Source organism: Ascaphus truei, chromosome 1, assembly GCF_040206685.1.
Source record: "Ascaphus truei isolate aAscTru1 chromosome 1, aAscTru1.hap1, whole genome shotgun sequence".
In the NCBI taxonomy this organism is placed as follows: domain Eukaryota; kingdom Metazoa; phylum Chordata; class Amphibia; order Anura; family Ascaphidae; genus Ascaphus; species Ascaphus truei.
The window spans coordinates 161,955,395-161,975,283 of record NC_134483.1 but is presented as its reverse complement, the minus strand read 5'-3'; the positions used below and the strand labels follow the sequence as shown (position 1 = coordinate 161,975,283).

The 19,889-nt window shown below is 42.7% G+C and overlaps 1 protein-coding gene across 8 annotated transcripts in view; it reads right to left on the bottom strand.

The window, feature by feature from the left end:
• The window catches only part of RFX3 (regulatory factor X3), a 351,522-nt gene that overhangs the window by 14,590 nt on the left and 317,043 nt on the right, over nucleotides 1-19,889 (bottom strand). For 6 of the 8 annotated variants that reach the window (XM_075597033.1, XM_075597067.1, XM_075597082.1 and 3 more), the window contains 5 exons: nucleotides 15,910-16,007; nucleotides 15,615-15,764; nucleotides 12,127-12,335; nucleotides 10,366-10,519; nucleotides 1,845-1,887 (listed from right to left, as the gene is read on the bottom strand). In XM_075597033.1, coding sequence (XP_075453148.1) covers nucleotides 1,845-1,887; nucleotides 10,366-10,519; nucleotides 12,127-12,335; nucleotides 15,615-15,764; nucleotides 15,910-16,007 — 654 coding nt within the window. The remainder of the gene's footprint in view (nucleotides 1-1,844; nucleotides 1,888-10,365; nucleotides 10,520-12,126; nucleotides 12,336-15,614; nucleotides 15,765-15,909; nucleotides 16,008-19,889) is intronic. The other 2 variants (XM_075597041.1, XM_075597089.1) reach the window with 2 other exon arrangements.

Sequence of the window (19,889 nt, the reverse complement as noted above, 5' to 3'; positions counted from 1 at the left end):
AAAGGTGATAAAATTATATGTGAAAAATACCCAAAGAGATGAGCAATAGTACTGTCTCCTGAGTAATAACGCCTGGAACAAGAGGTCTCCCATCAATGGCGGTTACTGCCAAAGGAATTCTTTTGGAACAAAAGGGAATGGCATGAGATGCTGCAAAGGATTCATCAATAAAGTTGCCAGCAGCAAAGGACTGTGTATGCGTGGATTAAGTCCCCCATAATACATTGATAGGAATCAGGAGCTGTTGACGGAACCTTGGAGATGGAATAACTGAAATGCTTGGAAAGGATTCCTCCACATTCTCTAGGCACTGGCATTTTCCGACTTAGTAGGGCACTTCGGAGCGAAATGTCCCCTACCACTGCAGAACAGACAGACTGTTGGTACGTCTCCTGTGCTTCTCCTCTTCAGACAGCCTCATACCAGCTAACTGCATAGGTTCTTCTTCAGCTGGAGGTGCCCCCGACGGAAACCGAAAATGGGAGTGCGGGATAGAATGTGGGAGTTCTCGCTCCGTTTGATACTCTCGAATACGCAGGTCCTTGCATATATAAACAGAGCAATGAGATCCTCCAAAATCGGTTGGAAGATCTTGGCGAGTCAGCTCATCCTTTAGGCGCTCGGATAGGCCCTGCCAGATGATGGCCCCACGGCCAGGGTATTCCAACCGGTCTCAGCAGCTTGGGTCCAGAATGCAATATCGTATTGTCCCACGGTGTGTGTACCCTGACGCATCCAAAATAGCGACATGGAGGTGGATGATACCAGTCCAAAGGAATCAAAGACCCTTCTAAAGGCTTTGACTAAGGCAATAGAGTCATTCACGAGAGGAACATCACTCTTCCTTATAGGCAGGACACCAGTTACTAAGATTGCCACTGTAGCTACAGTTTGGGCGGAAGTGAAGAACAGTTTGTCAGGAAACATTATGGTCATCAGAGTTTCAGTGTGGGACTGCCTGCGCCAAAGCCGCATAATGAGATATACCACGGCCATTGTTTTTTAATATAATAAGTTTTGTGGACATGCTTTAACCTCGGATGTTAATTATTTTGATAACGGTCCGTTATAAGTACGGAGGAAACAGTCCTCTGTGTATCTGAGCCGTCGTACATATTTACTTGCAAGTAAGGTGATAATTGCAGATGTTCTTCAAGGGTCCAGCACAGAAATGTCACTAATACTCTTTGAAAACAATTTGCGTGACGCACAATGATGGAAAAAAATCTATCCAGTAGAAAATGTTAACAATGTGTTGGCATCATATGTAATAAAAAAAAATAATAATAAGTATATTTCCCAAAAGTCCACAAACTTTTTAATCTGACAGACAACCAAACATAAAATAATTTGCTAAATGACAGATTTCCACACATACAGCATACAGTACATGTATCATCATTAGAAACAGTCACTAGCCCTTTCATGAGTCGTGGAACATCACAAATCAATTTATTTTCTCCAAAAATGCATCAGATTAAATTGTCCATTTTCATCTTACAAATATTATATATTTTTTATATCATGAATACTACGGGCGATTTTATTTAGTGTAAATACTCTCTGCACATGTGCACCGTTACTCTGAGTTACTATGACATTTTGGTCACCTTGCATTTCAATGGAAAGTACTGTATAGTAACAGTGAACTAGACACCAGTTACAATGACATGAAGTAAGCTTGCTATATCATCATGTGCATAGTAATTGTAGGAATAACACAATTTCAGCAGAAACTCAGCAAAAGGCTTTGTCATTAGAAGGCTGCAGCTGAAAAGTGCATAAAAGTCAGACAGTAATCATGTGTCATCCCAAAAATTAGATGTAACGTTGGGGATAATTACCTTTTTCCATATTTCCAGGAGATGCATCATTTAAGTCACCAAACTATGGAAAGGAGATAGAGGGTCTGTCAGCATGCAATATTATAAACAGTAAACACTACAAAGTCAATTTAAAGATTTTTTTGGATTTTTTTTTAAACATACTGTACAATTCCTTGATTCTGCCAAGGGGGATAAGCGTTATTGCATATCAACTAACACAAAGTAAACTATTAAAGTTTAAAAAACAAAACACTTCTAAGATAAAAATAAAATATTATATATATATATATATATATATATATATATATATATATATATATATATATATATATATTTCTACATTCTAATATAAAAGAAAACATCAGGTGCTTGGGATTTAAAAAAAGCAGCTGTGATGGATAAAAGCAGCAGTGTGAATAGTATGTTACTGCTATCAGTCGCTTTTGATTAAATCATTATACAAGGTGCATCATGCAGCTTATTGTATTATTGTTATTATTATACCGTATTGGCCTGAATATAGTGCTATGTTTTTTTCCTAAAAATGTCCTTCTGAAAACTGTACTCGTATTATATGCGCAGCCTAACACCTTATTTTTCATGTAGAACACCTTCAAAACTTTAGGGTCGTATTACTGTATGTACCAGGCCGTACTATATTCGGGCCAATACGGTACTATGATTATTGTGAACAAAGCAAGGCCTAAAGCCACTGGCCCTGATTAACGCCCTACCAAACTGTCTTACATTTTATTCTGACATTCTCTTTGTTTTTAGAGGAAAAAAATGTTTAGAAGTTTTTCAAGAATAAATCAGATTCTTTGGAATACTGGAAGATCTTAGCAAGAGACTGGATTATTCCTGCACATGCTGGAGATAATATTCAGCTTTAGAAGAATTGGTGACCCTTTCAGTGGCTGTGATGTGTTTAAATGCGTTTCAGGACATTATGCTACTGAAGGAATGAACATAAATGACCTAATAGATTTAGGGCTTGATCGAAAGAGCTCCATTAATTTTGTAACGTTCCGTTATCGCCATTTAACGTACCGAAATCCGTAACCTATGTCGCCAAAGAAGCTTAACATTACAATGTCCTGGGATTCACATGAAAAATAGCGGATTGATACATTTTAACAGACGTCTGGTTTACTGATATGCAAATCATATGTGTAGCCGAGTCCCCCTACTCTGTCTCTGGTGCGGGGGAGCTGTTCAGTGGTTCCCCGGAGCTCCGCGCGATCGGAAGGTGGAGACAGCCATTTTGAAAGTTGCGCATGCGCAGTGGAGGAGGCGGTGGCCATGGCCAATCCATAGAGTGAAGGACTGTACCACATGGGACTGCCCAGCCAATAGGATTGTAGCAAGGGGGAAAACCGGATATCCTCCACGTGCAGGGAGCACTCGCGCCAGTCTTGATGGAGCAGGCAAAGAAGAAGGCAGAGTCCAGAAAGCAGTGCTTCCTGGCCTGGGCCCAGATCTTGCCCCCTAGGCCCTGAGCCATACTAGAGTTGTGTTGCAGGGAAGGCCCCAGATAGGGACTCTTCCCTTTACTGATATTTCTGCACCGGTGACCAGATGGCCATGCGGTGCTCTGCGACCTGGGATCAGGCCGCAGTACCCCAAAACATTCAGGTGAGACCCATCGGCTGGAGCTCACCTCACGAGGAGGATCAGAATCCTTAGTAGAGAGGGGATTTGTGTTGGAGGCCCCACTACGCGGGACCTGCTCCAACCCATTGCGACAAGCAGCACCTGGGGTACCCAGGCAGGTCCCCAACCTGCACCTACATCCACAGGTGGTAGCGCTACCTCACATTTGGGTGGGACTTGCTGGGACAGGACACCAGGGGTATTAGTGCCACAGCACCCTCAGTACTTTGGGGGGAATCATAAAGTGTTGGGTCACTGGGGCTATACTGTGGGTACAGTTGTTATATGTGTTAGTATGTGTGTATAGTAAACCTTAGTTATATAAATTGTGTGGTGTATTACTCATTACTGTGTATTGGTTCTGGTGAGGGGGTTATTGTGAGGATCGGGTGCAGGTGTCGGGTGCAGGTGTCGCCTCCGAGATGGCAGCATCAGTAGCAGACTCCGCTCCAGAGTTTGACACTACTGAGTAATGCAGTTTTTCATCAGTACCTGCTGTGCTGAGCTCACTCAGCAACGAATCAGGGGGCTGATTCTTGCAGCAGCTTCTGCTGCGGTACTCCTTAGCTATTGGCTACTCTCCCTTTATATGCTCACCTATTGCTGCTGCAATTTGGCTGAGCACAGATATTCTTTCCTTATGACGATGTGCTGGTCCCAAGCACTTTATATCGCCTGTATATGTTATGTGTGTGAGTATGTGTGTACAGTAAAGCTTAGTTATATACATTGCGTGGTGTATTATTATTTACTGTGTATTGGTTCCTGTGAGGGGTTATCCCGCCAACGCTGGGATCCTTCATAGGTGGAGGCGCTGCACGCAAGGAGAAAAAGCTCACCCCAGGCTCCCAGAGACAGAGGATTAGTCCTCCTGTGAGCAACAGGTACAGCAGCACGCGTAGTTGCCAGTGTAGTTCCCTTAGGCCTCGGACACGCTTACCGCTGGCATGCTGAGGCGCGCTGTGGCTCAGGGAAAGCGGGTGCTTTCCCTGGCCTTGCGGTTGCTTACCGCAAACGCTCTCAGCAGCCGTCAGGGGGCGGTCCGGGGGCGGGCGCGTCACTGGCTGGGGGGCGGGCCAGTGACGTCACAGAGCTGGTTCGCCCTCATTGGGTGAACCGCTCACGTGACCGGCCTGTCTCGCCGGCAAGCGGGGGAATTTTAAATTCCCCTAAGACCTGCGCTGCCGCAAGCGCGCGGAAGCGCAGGTGAGCCCCTACTAAAGCCGCTCTAATTGCGGCTGTAGGGGCTCAGTGCTGAGCGGGGGCGCGCGTCAGCACGCTTCCGCCAGCAAGCGCCAAACATGGCCAAGGCCTTAGGCATAGGGAAAGGGGCTTACATATGATAATGAGCAATTTAGCCAACAACGGAGCTCCTCAGTCCTCCGTTCATGTGAGCACATGGGGATAACGCTACGGTATTTAAGACCTTCCAAAAGTTACCCTTACTCACATCCAGACCCTGATTAGCATTGCGTTATTTCTGGGAATAGCCTAAAAACAGTGTAATGAGTGTAGGATTGAACCCTTTCCTTCCAAAAAGTTACACGTGTCATACAAAGATTTAGATTAGTCATCATGTAAATGTCTGAAACACATCATAAACTGCATTATGGATTTTAGTGATTAAGGTGATATGTTTGTGTGAACTAATATGGTATATAATGTAATAATGACTAATAAGTATGGGTGTACAATAATTTATATCCATACCTCGTATTTAATATTAATATTTAAGTAATAATCCCTAAAGAACAGGGCATTACTGGCCAATAATGCCCTGGCTTGGAGAGTTGAAGGCCCAAAGCAAGCCGAGGGATTTTAACCCAGCCAGGGTATTACTAGCCTGTAATGCCCTATTCTCAGGGGGTTATTGTGAGGATCGGGCGCAGGTGTCGGGTGCAGGTGTCGCCTCCGAGATGGCAGCATCAGTAGCAGACTCCGCCCCAGTGTTTGACACTACTGAGTAATGCTGTTCTTCATCCGTACCTGCTGTGCTGAGCTCACTCAGCAATGAATCAGGGGGCTGATTCTTGCAGCAGCTTCTGCTGCTGTACTCCTCGGCTATTGGCTACTCTCCCTTTATATGCTCACCTATTGCTGCTACAATTTGGCTGAGCATAGATATTCTTTCCTTATACCGACATGCTAGTCGCAAGCACTTCATATCGCCTGTCCTGCCTTGCCTTGCCACTTTGCTGCGTTTTACCTTACAGTTCTATGGAACCTTGGCTTTTCTCTACAACAATCCTGATTCTCTCCAACCCTCAACTACGGCTAGTGACCCCAACGATCCATACCTTCTCCTATCCTGAACCACGGCAAGCAATACTCCTGTTCTCTCTTCTCCAACCCTGACTCGGCTACCCACGACCACGACTCTGCATTCCGGACACGACCTCAGGTCGGTGTTTCTGTATCCCCACCTCGGCCTCGCGGTTCAGTCCAGTTAGTGGCGGGCTCCCGTTACAATTATTACTATTATAGGCTAAATGTATGCTTTTTTCATAAATAATATAAACATATTCTACATTTCTTTTGTGCTTATACTGTATTTGTTTATTGAAATAAAATAAAATTGTAAATACACTAAAGCCCCCCCCTCTCTCTCTCTACACACATACACACACTCTCTCTCTCTCTCTCTCTCTGCAGCCCTCCTTCTATGCACACCCTAACACACACTGCACCCTCCTCAATATACACACACACATACACACACACACTGCAGCCCCCCTTTATACACACACTCTGCACCCAGAGTTGCCAGCTTCACGTGAAGGCTAACCCGGAGTTACATTTTTCTTCTTTATATATTTGCATCCTCTCCTGCACATCCCGCCATGACAATGGGATGCCTAATGGCGCTGAGGTGATACTGCGTAACGTTGTGACGTCACAGAGCATCTTGTTGTTATGGCATCATGCGTCACGTTGTCATGGCAATGCGGCACCATTTGACATTGTGCGGCCGTGTTGACAGGATATGCTGGGGGAGATACAGGGAGATGCCGCCACCACCTAGAGATTTACCAGGTAAACTCGTAGCCCGGAGATACGTGGTCGAAATCCGTAGTATCCGGGACAAAACCTGGGGTGGTGGCAACACTGTCTGCACCCCCCCTCTATGCACATTCATACAAACACACACTGCAGCTCCCCTCAATACATACAAACACACTACACACACACACCCCTTCTCTCCTTTCTCCTCACTGTCTCCTGTGCAGAGCTCTCTGCAGGCAGGGAGGGAGAGGAGTCAGTGCCCAGCTGGTGCCATCTATCCAATGACCGCCCGTCTGAGAGCTGATCTCACTCACTGCATCAGCAGGAAAAGCTGATTGGTTGGAAATTAAAACTTGGCGCCATTACTGAATGAATAATGCCTGAAATTTTGACCAATCAGAGAGCAGGGATTTCAATAATGCCCAGAATTTTTAACAGTTTAGCCTATAATAATTAATATTTAATTTATATTACAGTTTAAATAAACGAAGGACACTATAAAGGTACACTATAACAAGTTAACATTTCTCAATTTTATAACAAGATGTGCATTAGCTTTTGGTAAAGCACATGTAAGGATTCTGCTCATACTGTGCTGGGTTTTGCTGCCATTTCGTGTTTTCCAGGCTGCCTGCCCTTTCTGTTCAATTTGGCCATTTTGGTTACTGGCTATATAAGGCTGCACTTCCTGGTGGGAGTGGCAGAGCAAAGATCTGTGTGTTTGCAGTTCCTGTTGGTCTTTGCAGTTACGCCTTACCCTCTTGCCTGTTTTGAATTCCTGTTGCTGTCCGTGACCCCGACCTCGCTGCCTTCCGCCTGCCCTGACCTCCGCTTGCCTCCTCGACTTTGCACCTCTGCCACCAGCCCTGACCTCTGCCTGTACCCTGGACTCTGTACCATTGCCGCCAGCCCTGACCCCTGCTTCCATACCGACTACAGATGCTCTTACAGGACTCTGTCCCTGGGCTGTGGTCAGTTTATTTGCATCCCTACCTCAGCCCTGCGGGTCCGCTTCCTGATTTGAGATGAGCACCGTCACAACACATGAATAATGCATCTTTATCACATGCGTTAATAACGCGTATTAAAGTTTGACCCATGTGCATGTGCAGAGTATGGAGAATGCACATCTGGGCAACGGCAATCACCATTAATAACATTACCACTTTTACTAAAGGACGTTATTTTTGCATCTCATTAGCTTTGATGATACCCATTAAAATGAAGAAAAATAACGTCCGTTCCCAATTTCGGTTACGAGCAGTATTAGCACAAAAATGATGGCGATCTGTGACTCTACCCCTTAGACTAATATATGTTCAACAATACAAAATACACACAACACTATAATATTTAACCCCTTTTTCAAAGCAGCTGTGATGTTTCTACAGGGTTAACATCTGTCACAAATCTCACTAAATAAATGATTGATATATCTTATGTACAAAATTCTAAAAGCCTGATTGGTCCTGGACTAGTGTATTTGTTGCAGTTTGTAATACCTTTCAAATGAGCAACAAGATAATACTTCATCAATGTAATAGCGTGTACTTGCGTTCTGCTCAAGGATGTCTTCTCTCTACCCCCTTTGTATCTAAAGCCCTCTCCCGCATTAAACCTTTCTCACTGACTGCCCCGCACCTCTGGAATGCCCTTCCCCTAAATAGCCGACTAGCACCCTCTCTATCATCCTTTAAGACCCACCTTTAAGACCCACCTTAAGACACACTTGCTTAAAGAAGCATACGAGTAGCAGTGTGGCTAATACTATATACGATACATAAAGCTTGGCCCCCTGCAGACGCACTTACCAGAACGCCCTCCTACTGTCTCTGTACATTCTCCCTACTCCCTACTCTCTTCGGAGCACGGACTCCTCTTCCACAATGTTACTTTTATGTCTGATGCACTTATTCCGATGATCTGTTATTTGTAGTTATTTGTTATTTATATGATTGTCAAGTGTATTACTACTGAAAAGCGCTATGTACATTAATGGCGCTATATAAATAAAGACACACATACAGAGCTTTCAAACCCTCGAAGTTCTCTCCTTCAGGTGCACTTGAGATCGGTGTGACCATTAACCCATTGAGTGCCAGAAGGGTTGTGGCACCTGAGAGCCACGGCCCCTCCGGTACAGTGGAGTCACATGACCACAAGGGTTATGCAGGAGTCCTACCCCTCCGTGTCCTCACTGAGTAGATCACATCCTGAACTCCATGGGAAGCAGGACCTGATGTAACCGGCAAAAAAGCCCTCAGTTGGGCATAACGTAGTGACTATGTCCTGGAGAACCCAAAGAGTTCAACGCTATCACAATCTAATGTGGAATGGACAAGATACCCATGTGCAAATTGAAATGCATGCAAGCATTGATCAAGTATGCATGAGTACAACACTTAAAGGAGTAAGACTTTCAAAATCCTGTGTGTTTTTTATTTTTAATAAGATCAGTTTCCCAACCGGGGTTCCGCAGCACCCTGGGGTTCCATGAGAGAATCAAAAGGGTGCTGCGGGATTACCCACATCTCTCAAAGCAGGGCGAAACAGGGCAGTTGCTAGGGGGCTGGGTAATTTCCTCTATCCTAACTGGCTGCATTACCCGGCAGCAGCCAATCAGGAGGAGGAGCCAGGAGCTTGGGGGTGTGGCCAAGCTGAGAAGGAAGCAGCATGGGCCCGGAAAGAGATGGGGCTCTGTGTCTGTCCTGTGTATATGTGTCCTGTGTGTGTATTTCTTCTGTCCTGTTGGTGTGTATTTTCTCCTGTGACTCCCTGCCCCCTCTGACTCCTGTGGCCCCCTTTGACTCCTGTGGCCCCCTCTGACGCCTGTGACCACCTCTGTCGTCTGTGACCCCGTCTGACGCCTGTGACCCTCTCTGACGCCTGTGACCCCCTCTGACTCCTGTGTTTTCTGTGACCCTGTCCTGTCCAAGAGAAAAAAGGTTGAAAACCACTGTATTAGATAATACTTACTGCATTTGTAATATTTATTTTCCAGGACTGCTGCTATATGTAATAATCCCCTCAGAACAGGACATTATTATTATAATGCCAAGGTTGGAAGAGTTGAAGGAAGCCTTTAACACACCTGGGCAGGTAATGCCCTGAGGCGATTCATATTATAGGCTCATTTTTTAAAAATTTTTTAAAGGTCTTTCCTTTTCCTCCTGGTTTACCAATGGCATGCCCCAGAACTCTCCCCTGCTCTACCTGCTCTACCAATGGCACACTCCATCTCAACTGTACAACCAGAAAAGGCTATCAGCCCGCTGCCCCGGCTCTCTTCTACCAGCCCCCTCTCCTCCAGACTGCTGTCTCCCTCCTGCCCCCCTCACCTCCGAACAGCTTTCTTTCTCCCACCCGCTTCTCCGAATGTCTCTCTCCCTCACGCCTCACTCTTCTAGTAGGCTCTCTCCCACCCACCCGCTGCCCTGCTCCTCGGGACGCTCCCCGCCCCACACCAGCCCACTTAACACAAGGCAAGTAATTAAATCCTTGCTCTCTGATTTGGCAAGGTGCCAACATTTTTTTTTTTTTTAACCGATCACAGAGTAAGGATTTTAATAATGCCTAGAATTTCAAATAATTTTGCCTATAATACTTGATTATCTATGAGAAGGATATATGGAAACATTTGTGAAATACTGTACATGCAGAAATAAATTATAACTAGTACGAAATTGAAAAATACCATACTAAAAGTTAAAACACTGAGCAACATATTTTGGAACAATTATAGGTCTTGTGTTTCTGTGCTGGAGTTAATTCAATGTATCTTTTCCTGGTTTGCATAACTTTCTCACCCGATCACACGTACATGCTGTAGGCCCACAAAAGGCATATTTAAACCAGCCAATTAAATGTTTGTTGACAAACTCACCTCTCCCATGACTGCTATTGGTGATTCTCCAGTTGCCTGGGCAACTCTGTGTTCAACTAAATAAAACATGTATTCATCATAAAGAAGGCGGATCAGATGGAAAGAGCCAAAGCTAGCAGCACTGCGCAAGGTTAGGTCTCGAATAACCATGGAACTGTTGAATAAAAAAAAAAACACGTACTGTATTTACACATTAATCTTCTGCATGCACAAGATTGCAAATCGCCTGCCCCCTGTTTCTTCATATTCACATTGACGTGGGAGACGTTTCAAAAACATACTCTAAATATGTGTTTTTAAGAGCTAAACTAGCTTTCCATGCTTAGCCAAGTCACACTACTAATAGCTTGGATTCAAATTAGACTTGGCAGATCTTTCTGTGGCACTAAAATACATGGCACAACGTGAAGCTCATGTGTTCCTACAATTAATACAATTTTGTCATTTAAGATGCACTGTGCGTTCACTCACAGTAAAGCAAATCAAACAAATATACTACATGTGCATTTCTTAATTGCCGTAACCCCAGTGACGGAGGGCGCAGCGTGGCATGTCTAAATAAAGGGTAAGCCTGCTTGCTGCCTCTGTCAGTGAAGATGGCGACTCACTGAAAGGTTAAGGTGTCCTCTCAGGGTTGGAAAAAAGCCTCCGTTTATGTTAATATCTAACTGAGATTATATATCTCAGACTGTGTGTTTATACTCTTTTAAATGTATCTGTGTGGTTCATTGAACGACTGGCCAGTAACAAGTGGCTAAGTGCAGTGTTGAGGGACAATGGGAGACTGGGGAGGGACACGCCCACCTGATAGTAGAGTACACATTCCAAGGCTGGAGCATTGTTCTCTCCCTGGCAGTGAGGCATCTAACCCTGCAGAAGGTATGGAGCTGAATTCAGGAACCGGGGTTTGGGTGCTAGTCCCATCTGCCCGGTTCCCATTGGTCAGTTCCAATTTCTCACGCTCCCAGGCCCCCGCCCTCTGGGTCCATCCTAAGGTGCCAGGTCCACCCCTCACCTGATTGGTCCGTTTTGGATGCCCCCTCGCTCTTAATTGGCTCCATGGTTCTACGTGTTTCCAAATGGAGGCCGGGAAAGTATAGAAGCCGGCTCCGATCAGAACTTCACAGTTGTTTTTGGTTGGTTTCTGTTTCCAGAGACCAACTATATCGATAACTGTGCGACCAGGGGCAGTTATCCCGAGTTACTGGGATCCAGGAACGGATTATTGAGGCAACATCCAGGGTAAGCTAGCTTTCGCATCACCCTGCACCTAGCGAGCTAGGAGTCCCCCGTATTCCCCGTTATTCTGGTGTTAGTGCTATGTTTTGCTTGGGCTGTTCCCTGCTGGCTCCGGCCAAAATAAACCTTTGTTCGTTTAACCTCTGAATTCTGCATGTTTGCAATCCCAAAGTAACCTGGTCAACCCTGTACCGTGACCATCGCTTTTTGGTAAGGGACGCAAAACTGTTTTCTGCATGTATTTAAATAATGCAAAATATTAGAAGAACAGAGAGGATGTTGGAACAGTATCAGATATAATAATATTTTTGCTCTTATGTACCACTGCAGTGTATGGAGTATACAACATACACTTTTGCAGGCACAATGAGTACCTGCCACAAAGGGCTTACAATCTATTGTTAACCGCCCCTATTATAATTATGTCTATTTGTGCATTGTTGGAATAAGTTGTGGAGGTGTGATGCAAATCTACAATAATATAACTTACACCTTTCAAGAAGTTGAGACACATGACAGTACCTGTAAAATGACCACTTAAGCAGGAACTGTCGAGCTGCTTTAGGAAAGCTTGGCCTTCCTTCGTACGGTTTCAATGCTTGTGTCACTACATTGTCCAGCCAGGCAGCCCACTGCTCCAGAGTGCTTTGCTGCTGAAGAGTCATCTTGAAGTCTGTTTCTAGTCTCTGCACCATGTTATCATCACACTGGCACACCCAGGAAGCCTGCTCCTACCACACATCATAGGACAATTATATTACACTACCACATTGTCGGGAGCATTATCAAGCACGATTCAACTTTTATTGCTAAAGGGACTGACCATGCATTGCAGAACACAGGGAACATATTTCAATAAATCACTATTCTTCAGAATTAAATAAAACATATTAAGCATGTTGCCAATCCCACTTGCTCCATTTCCCCCTCTTATGTTGATACCAAGAGTTCATTTTACGATGCATGTCTTGGCCTCAATGTATAAAGACACTTTGCATTGACTCAACATGTCACGCATAAGCGAGTCATTTGAAGAGTGGTTATAGGAGGAGTATATTATGAATTGTACCAAAGTCTATGCCTCTGACCAACTGTTTTTCCCTTACAATTAAATCTTACGAGTCTAATGTGGCGTTATATTTTCCACTTTATAGGTTTGCATCAGATGTACGAAACATGATTAGCAATTTTTTTTACACTTGGCATTGGCACAACATTCTTGCAATGGATCATTGCGCAAATATATGGAACTTGATACATACAGTATACGCCTGTTTATTAAAATCTTTGAGAAGGTTACCTACTAAAGATATCATTCACACTTCACTAGAAATTGAGAAATGTAATTCCATAAGTGTCTTTCACACATCACCAGAAAACACAATTCTACTGTATACAAATCTTTGGTCAATATGTACTGTGTCTATACTTCCTGAGCACAGGGAAGTTATACATTTAAGTTTTAACTGGTCCCATTGTGCACCCTCAATCAGGGCTATTATAGAACTACTCTCTTCACAGTGCTGAGATTCTGCGGACCCTATCAGTAATTTTCTGACTTCAAAGCTACTTCAGGCTCCAAGCAAGAGACCCCTGCAGACCTATTCGTGAGCTTCTCTATTCCCACCCCAAAGGATGTGACACAGGTGAACACTCTTCTTTTTCAATAATATCCTGAGAAATGTGTTGATTCAGATGTTGAGAGGCCAAGCTGCACACATACAAATAAATATTTTACGAACTTATAAACTAACCCAAAAGGTTAGAGACAGGGCCGCCGACAGGGAGGTAGAGCTGGGACAAGTGTCCCGGGCTAGGCGTCTGTGCTGGCCGGCGCTGGGTTGGGGCCAGCCAGGCACAACTTCTATGGCCTCTGCTCTCCCCAGCTGCTGTGTGCCCTTTTGGCAAGTCTGGACCTCTTTCCCACCAGTGCAAGCCAGAAGTTAAGCACGACTTCCAGGCAGTCTCAGCTTCCGGTGAGAGAGAGGCCCCGTCTCGCAGAGAGGGAGGCCCGGCATGGGAGACAGGCTCGGCAGCAGCCGGTGAGGTAGGTAGGATGTATGTGTGTTGTATGTGGTGTGTGTGTGTGTGTGTGTGGTGGTAGAGGGAGGGCTTTGTATTTTGTGTGTGTGGGGTATTGTATGTTGTGTGTGGGGTATTGTATTTTGTGTGTGTTTGGGGGGTATTGCATTTTGTGTGTTTAGGGGGGTAGTATTTTGTGTGTGGGGGCTATTGTATTTTATGTGTGAATGGGGGTGGGCATTGTATTTTGTGAGTGTTTAGGGGGTATTGTATTTTGTGTGGGGGGGTATTGTACTTTGTGTGTGGGGGTATTGTATTTTGTGTGTGGAGGGGGTTTGTATTTTGGGGAGGGGGGTATTGTATTTTAGACAGATGGGAGAGGAAACGGGGGGGGCAAAACACTAGTCCTGGGCTACATGAAATCTGCCTGCTGCCCTGGTTTCAGGCAACGAATCAAATTATCAATACAATGGAGAAATGGCACTGCTGTCTCAGACACTCGTAACCTGTAACAACTGTGAGAAACAGATATTCCCGTTCAACTCCCAGAAGGGCAAATTCAGCCTTTATTAATAGACAATATGTGTACTGGTTCTAATTGGGCAACAATAATGTGTAATCTGCTATTTCTGATCTCTTTTGCATGGAGGATCTACACAAAAAACATTATTATTATTATTATTATAATATAGAACAAAAGTAAGGTAGAAGTGATACAAAATATACAAAAGCCTGACTTTAAAGGGAGATTTACAGCTCAGTGTATTTTTCCAGATTCCGGTTATATTTGAATACATGAGCCAGACGATTTTCTTTCCCCCCAACACATATATTTAGAAACTAATGTACAGCATCTAGTTTGCTCTCTGAATGCATGAAAACTGTGAACAGGTTAGCAATTTGTGAAAACAGTTGTACAAGAAGAACCGCTCCTGAATAGAAATGTGTGTTCACTCAGCGGAATGCCTGCAAACTAGGCTCATTTCTCAACAACAAAAAAGCAAATGAGTGCAAGGCTTCGTATCAAGAAAACATGTGAAACATATGTATTGCTGTATTTACTTTAAATGTTGGACACAGAGAATTGACAGACCTGTTGGTGTTTCAAGTGGGGAAAAAAATGTGTACCATATGGGGGAAGTACAGTAGCTCATTTGTAATGTCACGGCCTTTGATGCAGGTAAAAAATGGCTCTCCTTGTGACCTTGAGAAAATCCCTTTATCCCCCTGTCAACATTATTGTATTTTCTTGGTTCAAATTTGATATATTTTTGTGTTCCTTTTTTATCATGTATGCTTCGGCTTTGAGCTCTAAAATGCTCAGCTTCTTAATAAATGAATAAAATTAATCGCAATTACCTGGGATTATTCATGTAATATTTCAAACATTATTCATGTTTTGTACAGACTGACCAGCTGTTGGGGACAACAGAAAATTGCATAAGAAATTCACGGGTCTGTAAAAATGACTTTGTAATGACCCACCCTTCCTTTTCTATTGCAGTTGATCTTCTAAATGTATGACATGTATGTATATTTATGTAAATGTATTTATGTATATGTGTGTGGGTGTGTGTATATATATTATATATATATATATATATATATATATATATACTGTCAATAAATTAGTCTGTTTTTGGCTATTCTGTTCTGTTTTGGAGACCGATTAAAAATACAATTAACAACACAATGTACCAGCACTGAAGAGATAGCAAAGTGACAATACTAGAATAGTAATACAGGTAATCTGCCCCAGGAACTAAATGATTCATTAACTAGAAGGAACACCCCAACCTCCCTACCATTCCTAATTTTGGAAATAAACATAACACCTATATGTCAAGAGACTGCAGGCCCCACACCTCCGCCTAAAATCTACTGCCACATGGCCCACTTATATGGAAATCATACCCTCTGCAAGTTATCACATTAGTATCTACTCAAAAGCATTAGAACTGAATTTGACTGCTCGTGGGTTGGTTTACCTGGACATTGGCGAAGTCCACGCGATTGAGGTCATTGAGCATCTGGTTGATCTGAGATGTGTTTTGGAGCACAGCGCGAGCTGCTTGAGCCAGGTGATTAAGAGATGTGTATCTTCGCAGAGTCTGGGCAAAGGCACTTACAGCAGCAACCTGTCAAGACAACGTTTCCGTTACACACCCCCACACCCACACACCCACACACCCACACACCCACACACACACACACCCACACACACACACACACACTAGACCACTCAGGTCCTTGACCTACTGATTATAGATTATAGTAACTCACCTTGGTTTGTGTCATTCTCTGTGGAATATTACTCATGGCACTGGAAAGCCAACCTTCAAGGCTTTTTGCAAAGTTGCGAATGGCTTGGGTCAAGGCACCTAAATAAGACAAAACACATGTATATAAAAGAACATTTGCAAATTCCTTCACTTAAAAAACATTACACAAGGGCACGAAAACAATCTAATTACACGGATCACGCAATTAGCTTTTGTTTTTTCTTACATTTAAGTCACGTACATTAGAAAATGTACATCAAAGATTTTCATCAGCTTAATGTCTAAAGGGGTAAATCCTATATACTCAGAATTGGCTGTTTGGACATTTTTTGATGAGTACCGTATTGGCCCGAATATAGTACGGCCTCGCACATATGACTAAAGTTTTGACGGTTTTCTACATGAAAAATAAAAGGTGTTAGGCTGTGCATATAATACGAGTCAAGATTTTGGAAAAACATTTTTAGGAAAAAAACATAGAACTATATGTGGGCCAATAGGGTATATACAGTAGAATGTACCCCTAAATATGGTGTAACATTTCCTCATTAGTTAGAAATGCACACAGGCAAAAAAAAAAAAACACTCTGTACTTTACATTGAACAGCTTTTCCACCCATTACAGTGCTCACAAAAGGTGCAGCGTTGCAGACCCCACTGGCAGAGAATGGATTACAATAACAGTTCTATAAAAAGGGGGGCCAAGTTAAACGTTTAGCTACATGGTTCAGCCTTCCATTGTGCTTTCAATTTACTATTGTGCACAGCAGAACACCAACTTTCTTTTAATTTATTTTCCTAGATTTCGTTTCTTCTTTTTTGCCCACATGGCAACTTCTGCTGTTTGTTTTTCTTCGCCCCAACAGCACGGGGCTGTTTAGCATGCAGACTACAAAGGATCTTACCAGAAAATGCCTTCATATTTTCAGATAATGTTACTTCGCTAGGATTCCCTAAGCACATATTGGTGCTTAATGAAGCTCCTCCTTTGAGGTCTACAAATGTCACTAAGCGAGAGGGAATTAGCAGTCATGTTAATTTAGAATTGGGGCTTGAACAATGAAAGAGTGAAGTTATGTTTGTATAGCATTCTTTAGCCTTTTTCTGCGCAGCCACCATGAGGAGAAACACAATAGGATGAAAAAAAATAAAAATGTATTTCATATATGTTTATACAATACATTATGCAATGCAAGGCAGAACAAATACAGCCATAGCCCTTATCCAACGCATGCTGAAGCACAGGATTATACGGTCACTTGGTCAAGATGATGTGGAGTGGGTTTTGGAATAGAATCTGAAACAACACATGTTTATGATGATTTCACTGGGCTTTAAGTAACACCTGACTGCAAGTTAATGATAAAAGTGTAAACCCCAATGCATTTTAATTCATAAATGCCTTTGATTGGATATCCAATAATATTGTTGCAGGAAATTTCCAAATCCACACCTACAGGGCAGAACTTCTGAGCATGCCTTCTATGCAGGAGCAACAATTAAAAAAAAACAAGAAATGTTTTTACAATAAATACTGTTTTTATGTCTTCAACGTCTGATACTTTTTACAAGTTATAAAGTGATAAACGAGTCACCTATACAGAAGTGAAGTTGAACTCAAAGGGGTGTATATATATATATATATATATATATATATATATATATATATATATATATATAAGAATATATATTTAGTTAAGTTATGGTGGGTGCATAGCCAGTATAACCAACCCCACACTGAAGAGACCCATTAAGGTTGAAACAGTCTGTCTGTGGGTGGGTTTGCTGGCTATGCATCTTAACCCTGGCTGTGCTCAAAGCTGTGACCATGCAGCAAGCTTAAGCCTATAGAGAACCATGTTAATAGATTTGAAGCAAAAGGTGGCACTGTGTGCTCATTTGCATGTCATTTCCCAGAATCCCTTGCTGCAGTGGAAGTGCAGTGTGCTGGGTGATAATGAAAGGCGGGGTTGCAGACCTGTCTAAGACATGCAAATGAGCATACAGTAATATTTCCATTTGTATATGCTTTGCTGTGGAGGGTTTTTGTCACTTTTTTACCCACCATAACCTGACTAAGTACAGTATATATATATATATATATATATATATATATATATATATATATATATATATACACACACACACACACACACACACACACACACACACACACACACACACACACACACACACACACACACACACACACATATATATATATATATATATATATATACATACACACACACACACACACACACACACATATATATATATATATATATATATATATATATATATATATATATATATATATATATATATATATAGTGCAGAATAAATGAGTTCTTCAGTATTAGGTGATACCTTTTTTATTGGACTAACAATTTATGTCATAGGACAAGCTTTCAAGAGTTCTCCTCTCTTCTTCAGGTCAAGCAATACTGATATACAAAGGATTCAATGGCTAATACAGTGTAGAGAGAGGGGGAAAACCCCCCCAGATATTTACTGTAGATAAGGTAGGGTGTTAAGTGTTTGAAGCCAGGGGACAGTGTCAAAGAAAGGTGGGGAGGGGAAGGGATGCTGGGGGGGAGAGAAAGTGTGGATAAGAATTGAGGCAAGCAGGATAATTACAAACAATTTTGATAGGGTGTGAGAAAACCCATGTCCGCATTAAGTCCTTTGGTTTTGGTGTCAAGGAGTCTTATCATTCTGAGTTCAAATGTTTTCCGTTCTTGGGTGCTTTTAAACATTCCATTGAGGATTTTGATTTTTAAATCATTTATGGAATGATCTGGTTGTGAGAAGTGATGTCCCACAGGTGAGCAGTATCTTCCTTCTTCGTGATGGAGTATAGAGTGTCTGTGCATATTCATTCTTCCTTGTAGTTTTTGGCTGGTTTCCCCAATGTAGCAGCCTTGGTCACATTTGTTGCACTGAATCATATACACTATATTTCTGGATGTGCAGCTGTATGATCCTTTAACATTGAATGTTCTATGGTTGTGACTGGCTGTGGGATCTTGGCAAATGTGTTTGCAGAGTTTGCAGCGTTTGTTGCTGCACGGTTTTGTGCCATTATCCATGTCTTTAAAATCGTCGTGAAGTTTTCTGCTGACTAATTTCTGTTTGAGGTTTGGTGGTTGCCGGAATGCAAGAATGAGAGGTTTGGGAAAGATTTCTTTTAATGTTGCATCCTCTGTCAGCATGGGTTGCAGATCTTTGATTATTTTTCGTATACCCTCTAGGGTAGGGTTGTATGTGGTCACTAGTGGTATGCGTGTGGTAGGTTCTTTCTGTCTGTATTGTAGCAGGTGTTCTCATGGGGCTTTTAGTGCTGATGTAATAGTTTTGGCAATGGTCTTTGGTTTGTATCCCTTCTGTCTGAACGATTCGGTCAGGGTTGTGAGATGCCTGTTTCTGTCTTCAGTGTCAGAGCATATGCGGTGGTATCTTATAGTCTGGCTGTGTATGATACCTTGTTTGGTATGAGTGGGATGGAAGCTGGAGTTGTGGAGGTAACTGCATCTGTCAGTTGGTTTCTTAAATACAGATGTGTGTAGTTTACCATCTTTCAGTGTTACTGTAGTATCTAGAAAGTTTATTAGGTTTGCCGAATAATCCATTTTGAGTTTAATTGATGGGTGGAATGAGTTCAGGGACTCGTGGAATTGTTTTAGGTTTTCTTCACCCTCTGTCCATATTATAAACAGGTCATCAATGTATCTGTAGTATTTGTAGGGTTTTTGGAGGCATGTAGTTAGGAATCTTTGTTCAAGATTTGCCATGAAAAGATTGGCATATTGCGGTGCCATCTTGGTACCCATTGCAGTCCCCATTAGTTGTAGGTATATTTCCTTGTTGAAGCTGAAGTAGTTGTGTGTGAGGATGTATTCTATCAGTTTGATAATTACATCAGCACTGTATTTCTGATCCAGGGGAGATGTTGTAAGGAAATGCAGGCATGCCTCAATA